The sequence below is a fragment of the Neovison vison genome, chromosome 6 (assembly GCF_020171115.1).
Source record: "Neovison vison isolate M4711 chromosome 6, ASM_NN_V1, whole genome shotgun sequence".
NCBI classification, from domain to species: domain Eukaryota; kingdom Metazoa; phylum Chordata; class Mammalia; order Carnivora; family Mustelidae; genus Neogale; species Neogale vison.
The window spans coordinates 49,333,815-49,360,735 of record NC_058096.1 but is presented as its reverse complement, the minus strand read 5'-3'; the positions used below and the strand labels follow the sequence as shown (position 1 = coordinate 49,360,735).

Genomic DNA, 26,921 nt, shown 5'->3' with positions numbered 1-26,921 from the left:
GATTAATATTCATTCTCCTTCTGGAAGTGAGGATATTTTGCCCGAGACCGACAAACTGATTTGCCATAAGTTATATAACTAGGAGGTTTCAGATATTTTGACCAAGATACTCAGAATTTTGGTTTCTATATTTTAAGTGTATGTAAACTGTTCTGTGTGTATATGTTATAGGTATATGTGTTGATGATCAGTACTCAACCGAAAGGCCTGATTGTTTAGTTGTTGCCCTCCTGGCATGATTAGAATATTAAAACAACCCAAACTCTCATGTTTAACCCTGAGACTTTTGGTCAGGCTTATGAGAGTTTTTGGTCATGTTATGACCAAAAGAATGATATACAGTGACTGAGTGCTAAGTCCTCTATAGGGACACAGATACCAATATGAAGCCATTAGATTTTATGAGAGAATTATTAACCTAGGTTAACAAAATTGTTCAGTATTGTCAGTTATTACCCTGTTGATGGAATTGATTCCTAACTTTTTGGTATACTTGTATTCTGGACTGTGGATGAATAACTGTGTGGCACAGAAATAGTCCATTTATATAATACATAACCACTCTCTTTCTCCCTCTCTGTAAGCATTTATATCCATATGGAATTTTCTATTTGCTTTGTACCTCTCCAGGCGGACACATTATTTTAAGTTAGTAGATTACCCATTTGAAGTGAGTCAGTAATGCATCTGCCTGGTATACTTCAAAACTTCAGCTCCAGGCTTTGTAAGAAGAAATTTCATAGGATATCTGAGCTTCTCTGAAATATCTTTATTTTGGTAAAATGAGGAATGATACTATTATTTCTTACGTTGAAAATCTGCATATGTCAAACAGCCAATCAGGGCATTTGAGGGAAGAGAATGAGAAAGGATAAATTTCACCTCCACGTGATTGATGTTTCTGGAAATAGCTGTCAGAAAGAGAAATTTTCCTTTATATAGCAGCTGGGTTAGTCTAGTTTAGAAGATGAAAGATGGTAATACAGTGGCAGCTGGTAAACTTGGAGGTGCTGAGTGTGGAGAGTAGACAGCTTTCTTTAATCAGATTATGTTTTGTCTTCCAATGTGCATTCTGCTTCTTATGTACTTCCTTGGGCTCTTGACTTTCTTTTATTCTGTCCCTCATCCTGAGACGTCTCTCTGCTACATTTACCATGCCAGAACTCAGTCTGTTTTGGGTCATAGGGCCATTCTTGGCTCCGAAGATAGATGATTTCCTGATCCTTCAGCATTTCTTTGAGTTCTCTTCCCAGGACAAAAACATGGTGGTGAATTGCAGCATATCTCTGAGGCATTTTATCTTCTTTAATGAATTTATCCTCGCTAAACAAGGTAGACTACAATAGAGGTGTTATTTTTATATATCTAAGGGAAATGTTGGGAGGTGGATTATATTTTGTCAATAAAGGATAAGGCCAGTAATCTAACCCATACTGCTTAATTTGCTCAGATTTCTTGATCCAGGAACATTTCTCTTAATCTCCCTGTGATATTTAAAAGTCATGAAAGGAACATGGTAGAGTCTCAGTGAAGCTCTGATTCTCCTTGTCTAATTTTCTGCATAGCATGGGAATGAACTCAAGTGCTAAGTGGCACAGACATTTTTCTCCATTTTTTCCCTTATTAGTGCTTTCTGTCTTAGCATGAAATAGGTTGTGCAAAGACCCCAAGAAGCTCACCTTTCTGGAAATGTAGTCATGGTCTATCCAACAGAGTTTAGAAAGAGCATGCACTTCCTCAGGGTTGTGTTCTGGTTATGAAGTAATATCTCTAAAATGATTATGCATTGGGCACCTGGATGGGTCAGTTGGTTAAGCTACTGCCTTCAGTTCAGGTCATGATCTCAGGGTCCTGGGATCCAGCCCCTCATTAGGCTCCCTGCTTAGCAAGCACTGTTTCTCCCTCTTTCTCTGCCCCTCCTTCTGCTTGTTCTCTCTCCATCTCTCAAATAAATAAATAAAATCTTTTAAAAAATGATTACTCAGATGTCACAAATGTATGAGGATAATGCATGATTTTTAGGGCGAAAGCTTTAGAGACTTTGGTATTTAGAGACAAAACTTTTCAGATTAAGTAGGGAGTATCATACTGTCATTCAAGTGGCACAAATTTAGTTCCCTTATCTGCCTGCATTAGTCAATAAAATTGACCATTTATTTTTTTTAATTTTTTAAATTTTCACAAGTATTAATTGAACTACTATGAGCCAAGCATTGTGCTGGAGGCTTGGGACACATACTGTGTGGCAAGTTCTGGCCAGTAGGTGTCTCTCTTACTGTTTTATTCTACCTCAGGGCCATCATTTTGGTTATTTTAGCATATTTTTCTGAATTTATATCTTTACAAAAGAAGATCAGGAATTACCCATGAAGCAATATATTCTGACATGAAAAATTAAGAGACTGAAAGAAGTTCTAGACAACAAGCTGATGCCTTACCACTTTGTAGAGCATTAGGATGTCAAAATACTCAGTTACTATATTTAAAGCCCCCTAAACCACCCCATTAGAAGTGGTAGCTGGGAGGTATCTGGAAGTTACCTTATGGAAGTTACTCAGATTAGGCCAAAAACATCAAAGAGGCCTGGCTACTTGTATGGCTGGGGAGGGATGTCACTTTCATGGTGTCCTCTATAGTTCAGGGTATGAATCTGCAGGAAGCAGGCTCAAGACAGGTCCTGTACTCTCAGGAAGGCACGTCTCTTAAGACCAATTCATGCTTGGGGTGCCTGGGTGGCTCAGTGGGTTGAGCCGCTGCCTTCGGCTCAGGTCGTGATCTCAGGGTCCTGGGATTGAGTCCCGCATCGGGCTCTCTGCTCGGCGGGGAGCCTGCTTCCCTCTCTCTCTCTCTCTCTGCCTGCCTCTCCATCTGCTTGTGATTTCTCTCTGTCAAATAAATAAATAAAATCTTAAAAAAAAAAAAAGACCAATTCATGCTTACTAAATCATAAGGTATGATGCATTGTCTAGGATGCCAACTGATTTATTTAAAGCAAGAGATCTGCCAACTGACCAATTATTGCATTGTCTGGCTTATGCATTCTTTCCCTACAGGAAATTCTGTAGAGACTTTGCAAAAGTTTCCTTTGTAAGCTTGAAATAAGAGAAAGGAAGTTGGGTGATTTTTTTTTTTTTAAAGATTTTATTTACCCATTTTTTTTAAGATTTTATTTATTTATTTGACAGAGAGAGGTCACAAGTAGGCAGAGAGGCAGGCAGAGAGAGAGGAGGAAGCAGGCTCCCTGCTGAGCAGAGTGCCCGATGCGGGACTCGATCCCACGACCCTGAGATCATGACCTGAGCCAAAGGCAGCAGCTCAACCCACTGAGCCACCCAGGCGCCCCTATTTACCCATTTTTGAGAGAGAAGCAGGCTCCTCACTGAGCAGAGGCTCCATTTCAGGACCCTGGGATTAGGACCTGAGCCAAAGGCAGACCTTTAGCTGCTTAACTAAGTCACCCAGGTGCCTGAAAGTTGGGTGATTTTAATGGCCAGTATCATCAAGCCGTGCTAGCCTGTTGTGGCGTCTCTAATCTAGGGATCTCTTTTTATAAGGAAGCCACAATACATTGGCCTGAAGATTTCTACTAAATAGTGAAATAAATTGACTAATCCCTTTTCCTAGACTCCATGAGATCATTCTTATTATGTTGATACTTTTTGTTCAGATTTGTGAATACCTTAATTAGATTGTAGTTTTCTTTTTATATTCAGACAAGTTTAGATTTCTATTTATTTAGTAGGTACTGGGGGCCCCTCAATGCCAGGTACCATGCTGAACACTGGGGATGTTCAAGGATGTTCAACTCAAGGAGAGACTGAAATGCAGTCACTTTAAACAAAATCTTTTTACAAAATCACAGAAGCCGTATATTCTTTGATTATATATAATGATGTATAAGTAAGTTCAAAGGGAGAAGTACTTAAATTATTTGTAGGCTTTGATTTGGGAGTCATTTTACTCCTACAGAATCTCTGAAGGAAGCAAATTGTTTCCATTGCCTGTCTTTCTTGAGTGTTTATCTTTGGGAAAGTAGTGTTCTTCTGTCTTTCAGAAGTATCTTGGTGTGACTTGCTGGGTCCATTTCTGATGGCTGTGTCTCATCACAGACTGGTGGGAAGCCAGGGTGATGACTAGAGCAAATGATGAATATTTTGAGCATAATGAATTTTTTAAGCGTAATGAATATTTTGAACATAATGGATTTTTTGGGTAATAGTTTAAATAAACCTGCTGAGAGTATAGCATAGTAGTTCAGAAAGCAGGTGCTGGAGTCAGGGTGATCTGTGTTTGAATCTTGACTCTACCACTTACAAGCTTTAAAATTTTAGGCAAGTCTTGTAACTTCTTTAAAGCTCAGTTTCTTTAATAATAATCTGAAGATAATAAAACCTTCACAGGGTTATTATGAAGATTAAATGAGATAAAGCATATGAAATACCTGTCACATGGTAAGCACTGTTAAAATGTTAGCTTTTAGTTGTTAGAGAAATCTGAGAGTCTAGAAGGAGTATTTTTATTGGCTTAAAAATTTCAGTCTAGTGTCATTTCTCCAAAACGATTATTTAAGAAAATATCAAATGGCATGTCAACTACAATTTATGTATTTTTACTCTACCCTTTATTCTGAGAAGTCTCTTTGTTTGCTTATGGAAAGGTAAATAGTAAAAAAGCCCAGTCTCAGACAGTTATTTGTTAGCTGACTAAGGTTTTATTCAGCTCATTAGTGAAGGAGCCAGTGGAAAAATGAAAGCTAGTTAGTAGAGCATTTGAAAAACAGAAGTTTATATAGTCAATTTGGGAAAGGTTTAGGGTAGTAAAATCATAAACTTTGGAGTCATCATTGCTATCAGGCCAGAAAAACCCCAGATAACATCTTAATAGTTTTATTACAGTTTAGTATCAAACTTTACAGGACTGTAAATTGTCTGGACTATCAAACAAAACTCCATCTCCTGAGAGACTTAGATAACTGTCATATTAGAAAACATTCTAGCATGATATTAAAAAAAATCACAAGTCATCAATTTGCTTTATTTCCAAGTATTTCACATTTTCCTTCCCAATAACTATGTTTTAGTAATTTAGTAATAAAGCTTCTTCATTGCTTCAGGACCCACCTCTCATTGTGGCGTACGTAATCTATACAACAACAATAAGAAAGAGAGATGAGAGGATTACCCCTTGTTGGGTGTAGTTAGAAGATTTTGTTTTGTTTTTTTAAATCCGGGAAGAGAAATGCTAATGGGGAAGAAGGAGGCTGGCTATTAGTGGAGAGAACTGTTGGCTCTGAAGGAGGAAAGAAGCAGGGAGAAGAACGTGTTTACATATAATGCAGGGTTGAGAGCTATGAACCTCTGTTCTCTCAGAAGCAGGAAGGGATGGCAAAAGGTTGTCCAGAGTCTGCAGAGAATGGTTGTGGAATCCATGCTTTTTGAAACCTCCCCCCGCCCAGCTCCCCATCAGGTGTAGTGTTTGTACTCCATGGGTTCAAAGCTCCTTTCTTTGTGCTTCCTTAGCAGGGCCTAATCTGTCCTCTCTTTCCATCCATAGTGGCATAGATGTTCATTATGCAGTTACCTTCAATGGTGAGGCTATCAGCAATACTACCTGGGACCTGATTAGCCTTCATTCCAACAAGGTGGAAAACCATGGTCTTGTGGAACTGGATGATAAACCCACTGCTGTTTATGCAATTAGTAACTTCAGAGATTATATTGCTGAGACACTGCATCAGAATTTTTTGATGGGGAACTCCTCTTTGAATCCAGATCCTGACTCCCTTCAGCTTATCAACGGTGAGTTGATATCCATCATAAAGTCCTTGTACAGCTTTAGTTTCCTTTCCAGTATACTCTGGTGAAAACCAATTTCCTTAAATATCTGTGGTTCTGAGCATTCTCTAGACTGCATGAGAAAGGAGCCATCCTGGTATCAATGGAGCTTTAGCCATTCAGCTATTTGGGATAGATCAATCAGGAGCTCTTAAGAGTATTGGTAGACAAAAGGCCACAAACAGTGGGGGAAATAGAGAACAACATGGTATTTTAGAAATAGTTTAGGGAAATGGGAGCAGCTTATAAGAAAAAGAGAAGTAAAATCTACAAGCATGAATTGAACAGGTTATAGTGCTGCTGGGGCAACCAACACAGTAATTCTCCACAGGCAAATTGACTGGTGTTAAGACTTAAAAACCAGAGAGCAGGAGACAAAAGAGCAGCTCAGAAAAGCTCAGGGAAGATCTTGGTCAAAGAAGAACTGATACTGGTTGATAGGCAGAATCCTGGAGAATTCAGTCCTAAGTTTGAATTTGGATACCTGGAAAGATCCAGTTATGATCTGAAATCAAGGGTTCATCAAGGAGGGTTTGAGTACTTGGGATTTAGAGGCTAAAGAGGGATCTAGTTAATCTCAGACTAAAGTTTACTAAGAATCTGGTTACTGGGGTGCCTGGGTGGCTCAGTGGGTTAAGCCTCTGCCTTTGGCTCAGGTCATGATCTCAGGGTGCTGGGTTCAAGCCCTGTCTCAGGCTCTCCGCTCAGCAGGGAGCCTGTTTCCCCTCTCTCTCTGACTGCCTCTCTGTCTGCATGTGGTCTCTCTCTCTCTGTCAAATAAATAAATAAAATCTTAAAAGAAAGAAAAAAGAGTCTGGTTACTGGTGTTGCAACAGTTTAACTCATCAGGGACATGATGTCCTATTAAATTACCTATTCCTTCATGTTTATTTCTTTATGACATCTTCTTTCATGGGTCGTTTAGCTTGTAAGATGTCCATGGAGTATATTTTACTGAAATGATTGCATGGGAAACGTACCAGCTACCAAACAGGAAAACCCATGAATGAGAGACAATATTAACAGTGATGCATTTTTATAGTCTCTTTGATTCCCACATTTTCTTAAGAGAAAAGAATCTATCTTTTCAGGCAGTTATCACCTAGGCCTGTGTGTGTGTATAAATAAACAAACACAAATACAGACGAGAGAGAAAAGACAGAGAAAAGCTTTAATGAAATTTTACTATGTATAATTCCTTACTTCCTAAAGAAGATATTTTTTGAGGGCTTCACTAAAACTTTAAGTTGCTTTTCTTTTTTTTTTTTTTTTAAGATTTTATTTATTTATGTGACAGACAGAGATTATAAGTAGGCAGAGAGGCAGGCAGAGAGAGAGGAAGGGAAGCAGGCTCCCTGCCGAGCAGAGAGCCCGACGCGGGGCTCGATCCCAGGACCCTGAGATCATGACCTGAGCCGAAGGCAGAGGTTTTAACCTACTGAGTCACCCAGGCGCCCCTTAAATTGCTTTTCAATTATTTTGGCTGCAAGACTGATGTTTCCTTAAAACGATAGTGTGCTGAAACAGAGCCCCAAAGTGGCCTGGACGTCATATGGGTTATATAGGACTTTGAAATGGAGAAACTATTTATTTATTTATTTTAAAGAGAGCATAAATTGGGGGAGGGGAGGAGGTCGAAGAGAGAGAATCTGAAGCAGACTCCCCACTGAGTATGGGGCTTTATCTTACCACCTTGAGATCACGACCTGAACAGAAACCAAGAGCCAGAAAGCTTAACCAATGGCTCCTAAAGTGGAGAAACTCTTTCTTCGTAGATGATAGTGATAGTGGGTTATCAGTTCTAAAACATGAAAGAACCTTTTCTTCGTAGATGATAGTGATAGTGGGTTATCAGTTCTAAAACATGAAAGAACCTTTGTATTTTGGAGCAGTGCAGATATCCTGGGCTTACTTTCTCATATATTTCTTTCTTGTTGAATCTTGTTGGAATACCTCAGCCAGATAAAATAGTGAAAGGAGGCTTGTTATAATCTGAAATTGCTGAAGTCCTTTTGGCAAAGCTGGTATAGACTAGCTGGGAGCTACCTAAGCGGACAGCAAGTACACAGAAGGTTCTAGAAATCTGGATATTGGGATCTGAGAAAAAAAGGAAGCTGGGAGGTCATGACCTGAAGGAGATGGGAAACTAAACTGAGCAGAAGTTACAAACACCAAGGTTATTAACGAGGGTAGTGTAAGAATGGCATGGACATTAAGGTATGCAACAGGAAAAGTGAGATTGTTTAGGAAACTAAATCCAGAAACAGCTTAGGAAGGTCTTCTTTTTATGATTGTAGAGCTAACTTCTGGAAGGTATCCTAAAAAGGAGTTTAGCAACTGAGAATTTCTAAGCAAATTTAACAAAACTTTAGGATATACAGGAGAAACTAATTCAGGTGTATTGATCTTTCATTAGATGTATGTTTCAGTTGCACAAAATTTTGTGTCTAAATCTATTTCTATTGTCATGCCAACTCAGAATTCTGCAGTCAAATGCTCTACCCCTGAGCTATACCCCCCCAACTCAGAATTCTGAATGGCTGTAGCTTTCTAGGTAACCTGGTCATCATTTCTTAAAGATAGATAATCCTTGATCCATGGTACTTATTTTCTATAGAGGACAAGATAACTGAATACACAACTGAAAAAGAGTTTTGGAAAATACTTAAGTCAAATAGGGGTTTTTGCTTCTCATTGATCCCTTTAAGTCAGGCCAGTTATAACAGCTGAATAAAGAGAGATCCTGCTTCTGTTTTTAGTGCATACAACAGATCAAGTCGTGGCAATCCTTATTTTTCTTTCTTTAGCTTTATCAAAGTCTGTAGTAACTAGCAAGGATTCAGTAAGCCTTTGTTGAATTATGTTATATATTCTGCTGTCTTACCTTTATTGCTCTTTAATATTGGTATAGAGGTAAACTCTCTGGTGTCCTAACCCATTTTTCAAAGATACTTTCGTCAAAGAGGAAATCTTTTTTTTTTTTTTAAAGATTTTATTTATTTCTTTGACAGAGAGATAGAGAACACAAGTAAGCAGAGCAGAGGAAGAGAAAGATGCAGGCTCTCTGTGGAGCAGGGAGCCTGATGCAGGGCTCGACCCCAGGACCCGGGGGTCATGACCTGAGCCAAAGGTAGCCACTTAACCAACTGAACCACCCAGGCGCCCGAGGAAATAATTTTTTATAATTCTTAGTATCAAGCAAATAAGTTGGAAGTTCAGTTTAACATCCTTATTAAAATGAAAAAAAAAAAAACTTAAAAATATCGCTTTACAGGAATCTTGAAAAGAGTAAACAATGCTTGAAGGAAGAAAAAGAAATAATATAGGAATGTCTTAAATGTAATAATGAGAATATTTTATGTTGGAGTCTTATAAATCAGATAGATTTTGTGAATACTAATGCCGGCAGGCCAGGTCCAAGGACCCAGAGAGGGCCCCACAGTAACAGCCAAGAGCATCCTTGGTGACATGCAGGATAAACATCAAGCACAAGCTGCAGGAAGGGAGAGAGCAGAGTTTATTGAAGATATATATAGAGAGAGCAAATACAAACACAGTATCTGGGAAACTTGGAAAAGGAGACAGTTGTGTCTTTACTTGGGGTCTGGTGTACATGTCCTCTCAGACATCCGGGAACCAGCTAGAACAAGGACAGTGTTCCAGGTGTCCATAAGCCTCCTATTCCTGGGAGCCAGGAAGTCTTGGCATTGAGATGTTTGGTGCCTGTGTTCTGGAATACACATATGATGGCCTTGTCACGTCATTCTCCCATGGCCCTTCCTTTGATGTTATCTGTTGTGCTGGAAGACTCTAAAAAAATCGTTAACTTCTTGTCCCTTATAAGGAGGACATACACTGTTCCATGAGGCATGTGTAAAGTGAGAGTACAGGTCCTAGTAAGAACAGAAGCAGGAAAAAGAGGAAAAAGCAGATTTTTATGGAGTCTTTCAGTTTCCCTATTTCAATATAAGTACAATATCTGAATAAAATAACACCACTTTATGGGGCACCTGGGTGGTTGAGTGGGTTAAGCCTCTGCCTTCGGCTCAGGTCATGATCTCAGGGTCCTGGGATCGAGCCCCACATCTGGCTCTTTGCTCAACAGGGAGCCTGCTTCCCCCTCTCTTTCTGCCTGCATCTCTGCCTACTTATGATCTCTCTCTGTGAAATAAATAAATAAAATCTTTAAAGAAAAATTAAGAAAAAACCCACCATTTTCTAAGCAAGTCTCCCTTATCTGTTGTGCCAAGATCTAAACTATTAAAAAGGAACAACCTGGTTTTCAGTTGTCCCTGAAGCTCATATACAATATTGCCTCAGCTAAAAATGTTTTTTCTTCAGTGAGAGGAGTTTTACTTCCTGAAACTGAAGACCTAGTTTGGAACACCCAAAGCTCAAGTCTTCCGTCAACCCCACCATCCATTCTGGTAAGTATGTTTCTATGTTTTATGCCTAGAATCAGGCCCTCAAACTTCTCTTCTTTATACACTCACCTGCTTACTTTGGCATCGTGAATTTCCTGAGCTGTTCCTGTTTAAAATATTTTCTTACATCATCCTTGGAACATTATTCACAGTTGTCAGCTCCAGAGTCCGAAGTATTGGTTCAGAAAATTTAAGTCTTCTGCTGTAATTAGATGAAGTCTGCACTGGTTAATTGCCAAGCTCTACATGTGGTATAAACCTTACTTATGGTTTATGATTATTTGGTAATAATTAAATTATAAGTGCCTACTGAGTTGTTCTCTAAAAGTTACTCAGAAGTAGTTTTTATAGCCAAGACTATAAATCGATGTGCATAGGTACATAGAGTATAGATTTGTGTTCTGAAGATTGTGTTGAAGAAAAATGTCAGACTCCAAAGTACATAGAATAGCGTGTGTATGGGAGAAAGAAAGAATAAAAATAGCAGCCAGCCGACAAATGACAGGGATTCAAAATCAGGACTCCTTTTAATCTGTACCCAAAACATTCCCATTTGCACAGAAACATCATGGAATGAATGTTCCTTTTTGTTTTTACCACCCAGCTCTCCTGGGGGATCCTTTATCCCCTCCAAACCCCTCCACTTGTCACTTCACCCACAGAGAGGCATCTAGTACCCCTAGACAGGACCTGTCTAGGGTAAATCTTTTGTTACCACATAGAGTAGGGGGACTCCCTTCTACATTCCCTACTCCTATTCCCCTGAGACTTTTCTGTCTCACAGAAGCTTTTTGAAATACCTGTTTCTTGACTTTAATCCTGCAGTGAACATTTACAAAGTCGACCCCAAATTCACTTAGCCATCAATACAAGCAGCCATTTCTTATACTCCATTATAGAGCAGCTCAGTATTGAAATGTGGTGTCATGAGAAATACTCCTTTCACTGAGTTCCATATTGGAGAAAGAAGGTAGGGGGGATTGACACTAGAAATTACATTATTTGGTGTTTATTTATTCAATCACTTATTTATTCCTTCAAATATATTTGTCGTGTGCTTTTCACATGCCAAATGCTGGGGAAACTAAGATGAATAAAGGTGTGGGTTTGCCCTCACGAAGTTTCCAGTCTGGTAGACAGACTTTTCCACAGGTAAGTGATGCAGTGGTAGGAGTCCATCCTGAATGCAGTGGCAGAGGACGGTGATTCGCTGTAAACATGGCACCACTAGTCTTCAGTCCTCACCCTATTCGTCTCAGGCTTCTCTAACCACAGAATGATGTTGTAAAAATAGGAATTTCTATATGAGCCAGAGGTTGCAAGCTGGATCCAGCTGTAAGCATGTACTTTGGAGTCATTTTTTTTTTTTAAGATTTAATTTATTTATTTGACAGAGAGACAGCAAGAGAAGGAGCACAAGCAGAGGGAGTGGGAGAGGAAGAAGCAGACTTCCTGCTGCGCAGGGAGCCTGATGCGGGCTCAATCCCAGGAAGCTGGGCTCTTGACCTAAACCAAAGGCAGACACTGAATGATTGAGCCATCCAAGCACCCCCCTGGGGCCAAATTTTTAAAAAAGCTAACATATAACAATTAGGATATTTTTGCAAGAAAATGTAGATGTCCAACTTCTTTTGAAAACCAGGAAGATCTGGTATTCTTAGGCTGATGTCTCCCTGTTGCAGTAGTTAAAGTAGTTAAGGTTTGGCTGAAAGGGCCTGGTCCTTTAAGGAAGATAAGCACTGACTAAACGGGCTCACATGGTGTCTGCAATGTGCCTCCATTTGCATAAAAGCCAACCCCTCAGCTTTTTGAATAGTGCTAACTGTGGGGGCGTTCAGTGACAGTTTGAGGAGACAGTGGGATTGTTAATGGACGATAATAAGATATGAAGAAAAAGAATGATTGATTAGAAGTGTGTGGCTATTGATTTTCCTTCTTTTTGGGTGGCAAACTGTTAAGATTTTGTTCTTTTATAGAAAGGAGGTTAAATTTTTTTTACAGATTTGATTTTTAGAAATTGAGGTAAAAATGTTGGGATATTGAATTTGACACCTTTTGGCATCCGAACTTGGAAAATTGCATGTTGCACATTATGCTTTCTATAGCACTAGCAAGCTTTTCAATTGGCATTCACAGAAGTGAAATTGGGCCAGTATAAGTTAATGTGCTACACTGAACTAAAAGAATTCTTGAGTTAAATTTGTTACTATGGGAACATCTATTCCCATAACAATAAATGAAGCGCTATTACTGGCATATAGATGTTATACCTTTCGCAATGTATGACAAAGCTTCATTGCCATGCCATTTTTTAGAGGGCACTTATTTGGAGTAGAAGGTCATCCTTATTTAAAAAGTCAAGTTGTGGTAGCTCAGTCAGTTAAGCATCTGACTCTTAGTTTCATCTCGGTTCACAATCTCAGGGTCCTAAGTTGGAGCCCACCTCAGGCTCCCACTCAGGGTGGAGGAGTCTATTTGAGATTCTGTCTCTCCCTCCGCCTTTGTGCCCTGTCCTCCCACTCGTGCTGTCTTTCTCTCATTAAAAAAAAAAAATCAAGTTGCCTACTTTCACTTTTTATGTGGCCTATTTGTGACTTGACTTTTATTAGAGATATTCTGTATTACTTTTAATTTTCATGGAATGAAAAGGCATTTAATTTGTAGATATACTGAAATTGTGTATATTGTTGGAGAATTTCTTTTTCATTAAGGATGGAGCTGTTTTCCTAACGTGTGTCAAGTCATAAGATCTGTCTGATAAAACTCAATTTTTTCAACACAGGTTAAAGTGCTTAAACATTTCACTTGGCATTTTGAAAAAATTCACAGGTAGAATTTGAAAGGGTATAAATATGTCTGACTCAGCTGGATGAATGTATGGTTTTAACACATCTCTAGATGTGGTTTTAGAGTGAATTCCCTGGTATGGTATGATTGTCATCATCCTAATTACTTTTTTGTGGAACAAACTTGGCATTGAGCAAATGGCCTTCTTGCTTCTCCTTGAATGCATATATGGTTTTAGATACTAGAAAAAGAAACGGGAAAGGAAAAAAGTTTTCAGTCTATACAACCTCCATATTCAACATAGTAGATATTTATGTATTAGAAAATGGGCTTTCCTCTCTCTCTTTGCTCTGTTTACCTGGGTCTTACAGACCTGTGGACATAGGCTAACCTGAGTAAGAATTGACTGCCAAGGCTGTTCTAGTTTCTCCTCTGGGAATCCTTTCGCCTTCTGGTGATGTATACTTATACGTATCTCTCAATGAACAGTCTGGTATAGTGGGCAAAGCACTGGGGCTGAGAACTCTAGAAACTCAGGAGTGTAGTTCTGATTTTTTTTCTCATGTGACTGTGGGCATTTCACTTCCATGAGACTCAGTTTCTTATCTTCAATAGGCAAGGTTTAAACTACATGATTCATGATTCCTATTCTAGGGGTGCCTGGGTGGCTCAGTGGGATAAAGCCTCTGCCTTCGGCTCAGGTTATGATCTCAGGGTCCTGGGATTGAGCCCCGCATCGGCTCTCCGCTCAGCAGGGAGCCTGCTTCCCCCTCTCTCTGTGCCTGCCTCTCTGCCTACTTGTGATCTCTCTCTGTCAAATAAATAAATAAAATCTTAAAAAAAATGATTCCTATTCTAAAATGTGATATGTCTGTTTTATTCACACATTTGCACACACTCACCCCCCTAACATGGTTCTGAGAGTCAGTTTCCAATATGTGAGGGGGGAGTGTTCCCACACAGCACCATGTAATTCTCCAGACACCAGCTGGGTGTTCAAGGCTTCAATTCAATTCTGACAATATCTCCCCAGAGATAGCATCAGATTCCGCAGGTTAAGGGTTCAGTTCTGTAAGATTGCACCTCCCTGTCCACTTCCACTTCAGACACCAGTTGTTGCAAGCCTACCTTGCTACCTGTGCTTTTGACCAACCAGCTATAAATCACAGGTTCCCATGACCTCTTTCTCAAGTTTGGTTAATTTGCTAGGATGGCTCACAGAGCTCAAACCTTTTATTTACCAAATTACTGATTTGTTATAAAAGGTAAAATTCAGAAGAGCCTGATAGAAGAGATGCATAGGACAAGGTATGTGGTGAGGGGGCAGAGCTTGCAAGCCCTCACCAGGTACGCTGCTCTCAGGTTCTCTAGGTGTTCACTAAGACAGGCTCTGCGGACTCTGTCCTGGGACTTTTATGGAGGCTTCCTTAGAGAAGTATGATCAATTAAATCATCAGCCACTGGTAACTGATTCAACCTCTAGCCCCTCTCGCCTCCATGGAGGTCCCAGGGTGGGACTGGAAATTCCAACCCCTTAATCACATGGTTGGCTTTATTGGCAACAAGTACCCATCCAGAAGTGCCCTCTAAAAGTTACTCCATTAACATAACAAAAGACACTTTAATAACTCTCAATACTTAGGCAGTTCCAAGGGTTTTGGGATCTGTGAGCCAGGAATTATAGACACTAAAACCAGATATATATATTTATAAATTACAATATCATACCTCTTTTCCTAACATAAGATTTATAAACCAAAGGAAGGTCTTTTAAGAACCTGAGTTTTTGGCAAGACAAAAGCTGGTAATTTTTCTTAATTTGTTTTCCTTTCACACTCTGGACTTTTCCTTTATCTGGAATTGAACTCTTGCTCTTTCCATTGGGACCATTCTTTTTTTCCTTCCCAAGTTTACTGTGATATAGTTGACATATAATATTATATAAGTTTAAGGTGTACATGATGATTTGGTACACTTATTGGGAAATGATTACCATGGTAGGGTTAGTTAACACTTCATCACCTCTCATAATTACCTTTTCTTTTTCTTTCTTTTTTTTTTTTGTATGGTAAAAACATTTAAGATCTCTTACCAATTTTCAAGTATGTAATACAGCATTGTTAATTATAGTCACCATGTTTAACATTAGATTTCCAGAACTTATTCATCTTATAACTGGATGTTGCACCCTGGGACCCACATCTCCTCACTTCCCCAACCCCCTCCCCACGCATGGAAATCATTATTCTTGTCTCTATTTATGAGAGTTCCGCTTTTTTAGATTCCACATATAAGTCACATCAGGCAGTATTTGTCTTTCTCTGTCTAGTTCATATCACTTAGCATAATATCCTTAAGATGCATCCATGTTGTCACAAACAGCAGGATTTCCTTCTTCTTCATGGGTGAAAAGTATTCCAGTGTGTGTGTGTGTACACCGCATCTTCTATTATCCATTCATCCTCTGATAGACACTTAGGTTGTTTCCATATCTTGACTATTGTGAATAATGCTGGAGTGAACAAAGGGGTGTTGGTATCTCTTTGATATACTGATTTCATTTCCTTTGTGTATGTACCCAGAAATGGGATTACTCTATCATATGGTGGTTTTATTTTTAATTTTTTGAGGAAACTCTATATTGTTTACCATGATGGCTGTATATTCCCACCAATATGAACAGGGTACCCTTTTTCCCATATCCCACACCTCTTATCTCTTGTCTTTTTGATATTAGCAGTTTTGACAGGTGTGAGGTAATGTCTCCTTGTGGTTTTGATTTGCATTTCCCTGACAATTAACATCTTTGAACATCTTTTTATATACTTACAGCCATTTGTAGGTCTTTTTGGAAAAACATCTACTCAAATCCTCTGCCCATTTTTATTTTTTTAATTTTTATTTTTTTTAATCAAATTATTTTTCCAGTGTTTCAAGATTCATTGTTTATGCACCACACCCAGTGCTCCATGCAATACATGCACTCCCCAATACCCACCACCAGGCTCACCCAACCCCTCACTCTCCTCCCCTCCAAAACCTGCAGTTTGTTTCTCAGAGTCCACAGTCTCTCATGGTTCATCTCTCCCTCCGATTTCCCCCAACTCACTTCTCCTTTCCAACTCCCAATATCCTCCATGTTATTCTTCATGCTCCACAAGTAAGTGAAACCATGTGATAATTGACTTTCTCTGCTTGACTTATTTCACTCAGCATAATCTCCTCCAGTCCCATCAATGTTGATACAAAGTTGGGTATTCATCCTTTCTGCTGGAGGCATAATACTCCATTGTATATATGGACCATATCTTCTTTATCCATTCATCTGTTGAAGGGCATCTTGGCTCTTTCCACAGTTTGGCGACCTTGGCTATTGCTGCTATGAACATAGGGGTACCGATGGCCCTACTTTTCACTACATCTGTATCTTTGGGGTAAATACCCAGTAGTGCAGTTTCAGGGTCATAGGGTAGCATATTTTTAATTTTAAGGAATCTCTGCACTGTTTTCCAAAGTGGCTGTACCAACTTGCATTCCCACCAACAGTGTAAGAGGGTTCCTCTTTCTCTACATCCTCTCCAACACATGTTATTTCCTGTCCTGTTAATTTTGGGCCATTCTAACTGGTGTAAGGTGGTATCCCAATGTGGTTTCGATTTGAATCTCCCTGATGGCTAATAATGATGAAAATTTTTCTAAGTGTCTGTTAGCCATTTGTATGTCTTCTTTGGAGAAGCGTCTGTTCATGTCTTCGGACCATTTTTTTGATCTGATTATCTGTTTTGTGTGGGTTGAGTTTGAGGAGTTCTGTATAGATCTTGGATATCAGCCCTTTGTCTGTAGTGTCATTTGCGAACATCTTCTCCCATTCTCTGGGTTGCCTCTTTGTCTGTTGACTGTTACCTTTGCTTTGCAGAAGCTTTTGATCTTGATGAAGTCCCAAAAGTTCACTTTTGCTTTTGTTTCCTTTGCCTTTGGAGACATGTCTTGGAAGAAGATGCAGTGGCTGATGTCGAATAATACTGCCTATATTCTCCTCTAGGATTTTGATAGATTCTTGCCTCATGTTGAGGTCTTTTTTCCATTTCGAGTTTATCTTTGTGTATGGTGTAAGAGAATGGTCAAATTTCATTCTTCTATACATAACTGTCAAATTTTCCCAGCCCCATTTATTGAAGAGACTGTCTTTTTACCACTGGCTATTTTTACCCACTTTGTCGAAGATTAGTTGATCAGAGAGTTGTGGGTCCATATCTAGGCTCTCTACTCTGTTTCACTGGTCTGTGTGTCTTTTTTTGTGCCAGTACCATGCTGTCTTGGTGATCATAGCTTTGTAGTAAAGCTTGAAATCAGGCAATGTGATGCCCCCAGTTTTGTTTTTCTTTTTCAACATTTCCTTAGCAATTCAGGGTCTCTTCTGTTTCCATACAAATTTTTGGATTCTTTGTTCCAGCTCTTTGAAAAATGCCAGTGGAATTTTGATCAGGATGGCATTGAATGTATAGATTGCTCTAGGTCATATAGACATTTTAACAATGTTTATTCTTCCAGTCCATGGGATGCTTTTCCATCTTTTTGTGTCTTCTCCAATTTCTTTCATGAGTGTTTTGTAGTTTCTTGAGTATGGATCCTTTACCTCTTTGGTTAGGTTTATTCCCAGGTATCTTATTGTTCTTGGTGCTATAGTAAGTGGAATTGATTCTCTAATTTCCCTTTCCATATTTTCATTGTTAGTGTATAAGAAAGCAACTGATTTCTGTACATTGATTTTGTATCCTGCCACATTACTGAATTGCTGAATGAGTTCTAGTAGTTTGGGTATGGAGTCTTTTGGGTTTTCCATTTAAAGTATCAAGTCATCTTCGAAGAGAGAGAGTTTGACTTCTTCTTTGCCAATTGAATACCTTTTATTTCTTTCTGTTGTCTGATTGCTATTGCTAGGACTTCTAGTACTATGTTGAACAAGAGTGGTGAGAGTGGGCATCCTTGTCGTGTTCCTGATCTCAAAGGGAAGGCTGTCAGCTTTTCCCCATTGAGGATGAAATTCACTGTGGGTTTTTCATAGATGGATTTTATGAAGTTGAGGAATGTTCCCTCTATCCCTATAGTTTGAAGCATTTTAATCAGGAAAGATACTGTTTATCTTGTCAAATGCTTTTTCTGCATCAGTTGAGAGGACCATGTGGTTCTTTTCTCTTCTCTTATTGATTCATCCTATCACATTGGTTGATTTGCAAATGTTGAACCACCCTTGCATCCCAGGGGTAAATTCCACCTGGTCATGGTGTATAATCTTTTCAATGTACTGTTGAATCCTATTAGTTAGTATCTTGTTGAGAATCTTGGCATCCATATTCATCAGGAATATTGAAATTCTCCTTTTTGATGGGGTCTTTGCCTGGTTTGGGGATCAGGATAATGCTGGCTTCATAGAAAGAATCTAGAAGTTTTCCTTCTGTTTCTATTTTTTGAAATCGCTTCAGGAGAATAGGTATTATTTCTTCTTTGAATGTTTGGTATAATTCCCCAGGGAATCTTTCAGGTCCTGGGCTCTTGTTTTTTGGGGGAGGTGTTTTTTTTTTAATCACTGCTTCAATCTTTTTACTAGATATTGGCTTATTCAGGTTGTCAATTTCTTCCTGATTCTGTTTTGGAAGCTTAACGTATTGGCATATGGCTGTTGATAATAATTTCTGGTGATTGTTTCTATTTCCTTTGTGTTCTTTGTGATTTCCCCCTTTCATTCATAATTTTATTAATTTGGGTCCTCTCTTTTCTTTGATTAGTTTGGCCACTGGTTTGGATGTATCTTTAGGCTCCAAATGGGTCTTTCATAGAGAGCATATGGATGGGTCCTGTCATTTTATTCAGTCTGCAGTCCTGTGCCATTTTATGGGAGCGTTTAGGCCATTCATATTGAGAGTGATTATTGAAAGATATATTTTTTATTGACATCATGTTCCCCGTTTCTATAGATTGTCTCTGTAAATTTCTGTTCTGTGTCACTCTTGGATTCTTTCTTCTTTTATAGAAGACCCCTTAATATTTTTTGTAGTGCCAGCTTGGTGGTCACATACTCTTTTAAACCTTGTTGGTCTTGGAAGATCTTTATCTCTCCATCCGTTTTGAATGTCAACCTTACTGGATAAAGTATTCTTGGCTGCATATTATTCTCATTTAGTGACCTGAATATGTCTTGCCAGCCCTTTCTGGCTTGCCAGGTTTCTGTGGACAGGTCTGACATTATTCTGATGGACCTTTCTCTGTACATAAGGAAACTCTTCCCCCAGCTGTCCTCAGAACCTCCTGTCTAAAATTATGATTCATCAGTTTCAGTGCCTTGAGGTCTTTCTAGACTCATTGATCTGGGGAAGGGGGGTGTTCTTTCTACCTCTAGGACATGAACAGTGGTTCCATTCCCCAGATTGGGAAAATTTTCATCCAGAATTTGTTCAACTATATCTTCTAGTCTTCTGTCTTCTTCCACCCCCTCAGGATCCCAATAATTCTGACGTTGGAATATTTCATGGCATCATTTATTTCCCCAATTCTGTTTTCATGGCTTCTAAGCTATTTGTTCTATGCCTCCTGATTCTTTTTCTCTATCATTTTGTCCTCTAGATCACTAATTCTATCTTCTGCCTCTGTTACCCTAGCTGTTAGAGTAGTTAGATTAGATTCAGTCTCATTGATAGCTTTTTTAACTTCCGCCCTGGTGGCTCTCACTGCTGCCCTTAGAGATTCTATGTTGTCACTAATGGTTTTCTCCAACCTAGCCATTGCCTGGATAACTGTTACCCTAAATTCCCTTTCTGACATACTGTTTATGTCTATATCCAATAGTTCTGATGGAGAGGGCACAATCTCTGAGTTTTTATTCTGTTGGGTGTTCCTCCTCCTAGTCATTTTGGTGAGAAATGGTTGAGGGTATTTATTGCTAAATATATCAACCATGATCCAGGGAAGGTTCACCCTGGAACACTTCAGAAGAGCAATTGGAAGTCACCACCAAAAAGAAAGAAAAAAGAAGAAAAAATAGACAAAGAGAGAAAGACAGAAAGAAAAAAAAAAAAAAGACAACCCAGGCAGAATGAGCCCCAAAAGTAAGGTTTATAAGGTATATAAAAAAAAACCAGACAAACAAAAAAACTGACAAAAGTAATTGACAAGAAAAAAAAAAAGAACCCAGTCAAAATGAATCCCAAGAATAAGATTTATATAATACCAGAACAGAAACACATACACAGAAACACTGACAGAAGAAAAAGATGGGAGAGTAGATATAAATCCTAGATGTGGGTAAGGAAGTTTATTTTGGTTCTTCCTGGATGTATCTTGTTATCTTTTTTAAAGGACTCAACTTTCCAGAGATAAAGGGAGATTAAAACTAGTTTATATATAAGCATAGTATTGAATAGGGAAAAAGGATTACCCTGAAGCTTACACACACACACACACACACACACACACACACACATATGTATATGTATGTATTTTTTTAAAAAAAGAAAAGAAAAAGAAAAACACAGGTATATGTATGAAAAAAGTTCAAGTTAAAACATTATTATGGAGTATGTTGTATTAAACCTCTAATTGTAATGGTAGTTAGGTTAAAGAAATTAAAAGGACAAGAATCGTGAGAATGAATTAAAAAAAAAAGCTGTATCTCTGAAATATACAGGTTTTAGGGCAATACTGGGAGCTTAATATATTGTTTTCTCCTGATATTGGGGTTTTACAGTTTTATGGGGATCTTGTGGTGGTTGTCCTCTCATTCTTTTGGCTGGCTTTCTGGGGTTTTTTCAGGCAGTCTTGCTTGGGTTTTCAGGCAGTCTTGCCTGGGTTGAGTCCTCCTGCTTCCTATCAATGGGCTGGGCTCTGTTGAGACTGGTTTTTCAGGCTTTTGTTCTCTGGAGGTTTTTGTTTTTGTTTTTGATGGCTTTTTGTGGCCTTTAGAAGGTTTAGTGGAAAGCAGACTGCACCCAGACCTCCATCTCAGAGAGAAGCCTCAGCCTGCTCCCCTCTGGGTGGTCCAGAACACACAGACTCCCCCTCCACAAACCCCGCTGAACCACACAACCTCTCACAGGCTGTGCGTGTCCCCAGCAACTGTCTCAGGGGTCACCCAAAGGGCCCACTTGTCTCTGCACCTTCGTGTCAATACCGTGCCAATACCGTAAACAATATTTATCTAGGGAGTCCACTTCCGGTGGTGCCTTTGCCGGGACTGCTATCTGGGACCAGGCCCATGTTGCTGGTTCGCTCAGTGGCACAGTGGCTGCTGCTGCTGAGGAATCCAGCTAGAGACTGGGCTGAGAACCTTCAGGCACTGACTGGGAGCATCCAGACCCTTGGCTGGTCCAGAAGACTGCTGGCTAGCACCCATGCAGAACTTTCTCAGGCATGGGTGGGGAGTGACTGGTCAGACCCCCGTCTGGCAGTGCATGCAGAGTGCAAAAGGCTGTGGTACTAGAGAGCACCCACCAGACTCCTGTAATTGGTATCTGTACATTGATCCTGCTGTATCCTGTAACTTTACTTAATTCATTGATTAGTTCTAGCAGTTTTTAAAAAATATTATTTATTTTAGAGAGAGAGTATGATCTGGGGGAAGAGCAGCAGGAGAGGGAGAGAATCTCAAGCAGACTCCCTGCTGAGTGCAGAGATCACTGTGGGGCTTGATCTCTACAGAGCCTGTTGTGGGGCTCAGTCTCACAGCCCCGAGATTATGACCTGAGCTGAAATCAAGAGTCAGATGCTTAACCAACTGAGCCACCCAGGTGTTCCAATTCTAACAGTTTTTTTTTTCTTTAATTTATTTAGTATTTTATATACATAGGATCATGCCCTCTGGAGCAGACCATTTTACCTCTTCCTTTCTGATTTGAATAACTTTTATTTATTTTCCTTGCCTAATTGCCCTTGCTGGGACCGCTAATGTTATACCAAATAAGATGTAAGAGTGAGACAATTGTCTTATTCTTCATCTTAATAAGAAAGCTTCAGCCTTTCAAACTGAGTTATGATATTTGCTGTGGGTTTGTCATTCATGGCCTTTATTATGTTGAGATATGTTGCTTCTGTACCCAGTTTGTTGAGGATTTTTATCATGAAAGGACTCTGAATTTTGTCAAATAATTTCTGTATCTATAGAGATGATTGTATGATTTTTTTATTCTTTAATTTAATTTAATTTTAATTTAATTTTGACAGAGAGAGAGAGAGATATCACAAGGAGGCAGAGAGGCAGGCAGAGAGAGGGAGGGGGAAGCAGGCTTCCTGCTGAGCAGAGAGAGTGATGTGGGGCTCTATCCCAGGACCCTGAGATCATGACCTGAGCTGAAGGCAGAGACTTAACCCACTGAGCCACCCAGGTGCCCCTTTCTTCATTTCATTAATGTGACATATCACATTTATTGATTTGTAAGTTTTGAATTGTCCTTCTATCCAAGGGGTAAGTCCTCACCTGATCCTGGTAGATTATTCTTCTATTTTGCTTTGAATTCAGTTTGCTAATTTTGGGGGGCAATTTTTACATTATATTAATCAGGGATATTGGTCTGTCATTTTATTTTCTTGTAGTATCTTTGTCTGGTTTTGCTATCAGGGTAATGCTGGCTTTGTAAAATCAGTTTGGGAGTGTTCATTCCAGTTTTATTTTTGGGGAGAGTTTGGGAAGGACTAGCATTGGTTTTTCTTTAAATGTTTGGTAGAATATCAGTGAAACCATCTGGTCCTCTATGTTTGTTAGGTCCATTTGGTCTAAAGTATAGTTCAAGTCCATAATTTTCTTTCTTTTTTTTTTAATATTTACTTGAAAGTTTTATTTTTTATTTTTTTATTATTTCAATGTAACAGTATTCATTATTTTTGCACCACACCCAGTGCTCCATGCAATCCGTGCCCTCTCCAATACCCACCACCTGGTACCCCAACCTCCCACCCCCCGCCCCTTCAAAACCCTCAGATTGTTTTTCAGAGTCCACAGTCTCTCATGGTTCACTTCCCCTTCCAATTTTCCCCAACTCCCTTCTCCTCTCTAACTCCCCATGTCCTCCATACTATTTGTTATGCTCCACAAATAAGTGAAACCATATGATAATTGACTCTCTCTGCTTGACTTATTTCACTCAGCATAATCTCTTCCAGTCCCGTCCATGTTGCTACAAAAGTTGGGTATTCATCCTTTCTGATGGAGGCAAAATACTCCATAGTGTATATGGACCACATCTTCCTTATTCATTTGTCCGTTGAAGGGCATCTTGGTTCTTTCCACAGTTTGGCGACCTTGGCCATTGCTGCTGTAAACATTGGGGTACAGATGGCCCTTCTTTTCAATCCATCTGTGTCTTTGGGGTAAATACCCAGGAGTGCAATTGCAGGGTCATAGGGAAGCTCTATGTTTAATTTCTTGAGGAATCTCCACACTGTTCTCCAAAGTGGCTGCATAGTTTTAGTTAATTTTACTACTTTTGTCTTTTTAACTAGCTTTATAAGTGATTATTCCATTACTTTTATAACATGTTTAACTTTTGCTATGAGATTTTTACTTTTGCATGGTTTCTTGTCATTAATCAGTATCATTTCTTTTCAGCTGAAAGAAGTCTCTTTAATATTTCTTGTAAGGCCTGTTTAGTGGTGATGAACTCCTTTAGCTTTTGCTTAGCTGGAGAACTCTACCTCTGTTCTGAATAATAATCTCACTGTGGGTGAATGTTCTTTCCCTAAGTACTTTGAGAATTTCATGCCACCACTTTCTGGCTTGCAGAGTTCCTGCTAAAATAATCTGCTGATAGCCTTATGGGTTTCCCTTGCATGTAGTAAGTTCTTTTTCCTTATGCTGGATTTAGGAGTGTTTCCTTATCTTTATCTTTTGATATTTTAGTTATAGTGTGTCTTGGTGTAGAGCTCTTTGAATTCATCTTTTTTGGAACTCTCTGTGCTTCCTGAGCCTAGATGTCTATTTCCTTCCTAGAATAGGAAATTTTTCAGCCATTATTTAATCAAATAAGTTTTCTGCCTCTTCTCTCTCTTCTCTTTCTCGGGCCTCTATAATATGTGTATTATTCTATTTGATGTTGTCCCACAGGTCCTTTAAGGGATTTTTGCTTGTTAAAATTATTTTTTCTTTTTGTTGCTCTGTCTGGGTGCGTTCCATTGCTTTGTTTTCTAGCTTGCTGATCTGTTTTTCTGCTTCTTCCAATTTGCTTTTGAACCCCTGTAATGTACTTTTCAGTGTAGTTATTGTATTTTTCAGTTCTGACTTATGTTTGGTATTTTCTTATGTTTTCTCTCTGTTGAAGTTCTTTCTGTGCACATCCCTTCTCCTGAGTTTGGTAAGCATCTTTATGAAAGTTATTTTGAACTCTTTATCAGGTAGATTACTTATCTCCTTTTCATTAAGGTCTTTTTCTGAGGTTTTGTCTTGTTCTTTCATTTGGAACATATTTTTCTGTCTCCTCATTTTAATTGATTCTGTGTTTGTTTCTATGTATTAGACAAAACAGCTACCTCTGTTGTAGGAGTCTTGGGGGTAGTGGTATTATGTAGGGGATGACCCATGGGGGTCAGAAACACAGTCCCCTTCTGGCCACTAGAACCAGGGACTCCCTGAGTTTCCTCTGTGGGGGCTGTGTGCACCCTCTGACTGTGGTGTGGCTGAGCTGTGGTGGAGTGTTTGGGTGGGGTTCTTGCCCAGGCTGTCTGTGATATATATATATTTTTTTTAAGATTTAATTTATTTATCAGAGAGAGAGAGGGAGCGAGAGTGAGCACAGGCAGACAGAATGGCAGGCAGAGGGAGAAGCAGGCTCCCCGCCGAGCAAGGAGCCCGATGTGGGACTCAATCCCAGGATGCTGGGATCATGACCTGAGCCGAAGGCAGCTGCTTAACCAACTGAGCCACCCAGGCGTCCCTGTCTGTGATATATTTTTGGCAGCAGTTGGGAGCTGGGGAGGATGTGGCACTTGTCTGGCTGGCTAAGACTTGACTGTGACATGGGGTGTGGGGTGGTGATGACCTGGCTGGTTGTGATGTGCTGTGATGTGGGTTGGGAGTCCTACATGTGCTAGGAGGTTGGAGGGTGATTGCCAAAATGGCACTTATCTGCACCAGTGTTAGTAAGGTACAGTGGGATTGCAAAAATTGTACCTGCCAGTGCTTCTGTCTTTAGAGAAAGCCCTAACAGGTTCCTTTCTTTTTGGCATTTGCTTTAGGATTAGTGTGTCTCCTTCACATATGGTCTAGGCACTTTTCAAATTTCTGCTTTTAATACCATAAAATCCGGTAATTCCAATACTGGGTATTTACTCAAAGAAAATGAAAATACTAATTCAAAAAGATAATGCACCCCCACATTTATAGAAGCATTATTTCCAATAGCCAAGATATGGGGCAATCTAAGTGTCCATCAAAAGATGAATAAAGAAGATGTGGTGTGTGTATATATATGCCATGGAATGTTGTTATTCAGCCATAACAAGAATGAGCTCTTGCCATTTGCAATAACATGGTTGGACCTAGAAGGTATTATGCTAAGTGAAGTAAGTCATACAGAGAAATTTCACTGATTTCACTTTATGTGGAATCTAAATGCATACATATACGCATATGTAAAAGAACAAATAAACAAACAAAAAACAGAAACAGACCCATAAATACAGAGAAGAAATTGGTGGTTATCAGAGAGAGGATGGTAGGGCTACAGGTGGTTATCAGAGAGAAGGAAGTCTTCCAGCTAGGGGATGAGTAAGTCATGAGGATGAATGCACAGTATAGGGAATATGGTCAATGATATCTTAATAGTATTATATGGTGACAGATTGTAGTTATATTTGTGGTGAACATAGCATAATGTATAGAATTGTAGAATCACTATTTTTTTTTTTAGATTTTATTTATTTATTTGACAGAGATCACAAGTAGACAGAGAGGCAGGCAGAGAGAGAGAGACAGAGGAGGAAGCAGTCTCCCTGCTGAGCAGAGAGCCCAACATGGGGCTCGATCCCAGGACCCTGGGACCATGACCTGAGCTGAAGGCAGAGGCTTTAACCCACTGAGCCACCCAGGTGCCCCTAGAATCACTATTTTTTATACTAAAACTAATATAACATTGTTAACTATATTTTACTTAAAAAATATTAAAAGTTCCCTCTGAAACAAACAAACAAACATCGCTGCTTTTGCACTAGGTCCTGGGGCAAGCAGGTCTGTGAGTCCTTAAGGGCAGGTTCTCCATTTCCTACAGTTCTGGACATAATCCCTGATGGTTTTATGTTTTGGGGGCTGGTCTCTTAGATGCAGGACCCAGAGTTGGGGTGCCTAATGTGGGGTGCAAACCCCTTGCTCCTTGGGGGAAAGTTCCATATTTTTAAGATTTCATTCTGATTGTGGATTGTAACTCTTTGGGTGGGGTTTTTAGTGAGAGCGTATCTCTGCCTCTCCTACCAAACTCAGTGTGGCTCTTTTTTGTTGTGGAGATGCTGTTCATCTACTTTTTAGGATTTCTTCAGAGAAAATTATTCCATATGTAATTGTAGATTTGTTGTGTCCATAGAAGGAAGTGTGTTCAGTACCTTCCTATGCCAACGTCTTGGACCCAACACCAGGAAATTTCTTATAGGGTCTACCTGATAGAAAATATAACAATTCAGCAACTCAAGAAGTATTTTAGAGACCCAGCCTGTAATACTATCGGCAGAACATGATCAGCCTGTATCCTCTATGGGAGTATTTTAAAAGTACCACGTCTGGGTCCTATCCACAAGCAATTAAGTTAGGATCTCTGGGGTGTGAGGCTTGGACATTGGGGTTTTTAAAAAGCTTTCATGTTATTTTAATGCTATTTAGAATAAAGAATGATTCTTCTTTTCTATT

The 26,921-nt window shown here is 39.4% G+C and overlaps 1 protein-coding gene across 1 annotated transcript in view; it reads left to right on the top strand.

Annotated features, from left to right (window-relative positions):
- The window catches only part of IMPG2 (interphotoreceptor matrix proteoglycan 2), an 82,312-nt gene that overhangs the window by 40,141 nt on the left and 15,250 nt on the right, over positions 1 to 26,921 (top strand). The window contains exons 10-11 of the mRNA XM_044251263.1: positions 5,554 to 5,798; positions 10,176 to 10,261. Of these exons, the coding sequence (XP_044107198.1) occupies positions 5,554 to 5,798; positions 10,176 to 10,261 (331 nt within the window). The remainder of the gene's footprint in view (positions 1 to 5,553; positions 5,799 to 10,175; positions 10,262 to 26,921) is intronic.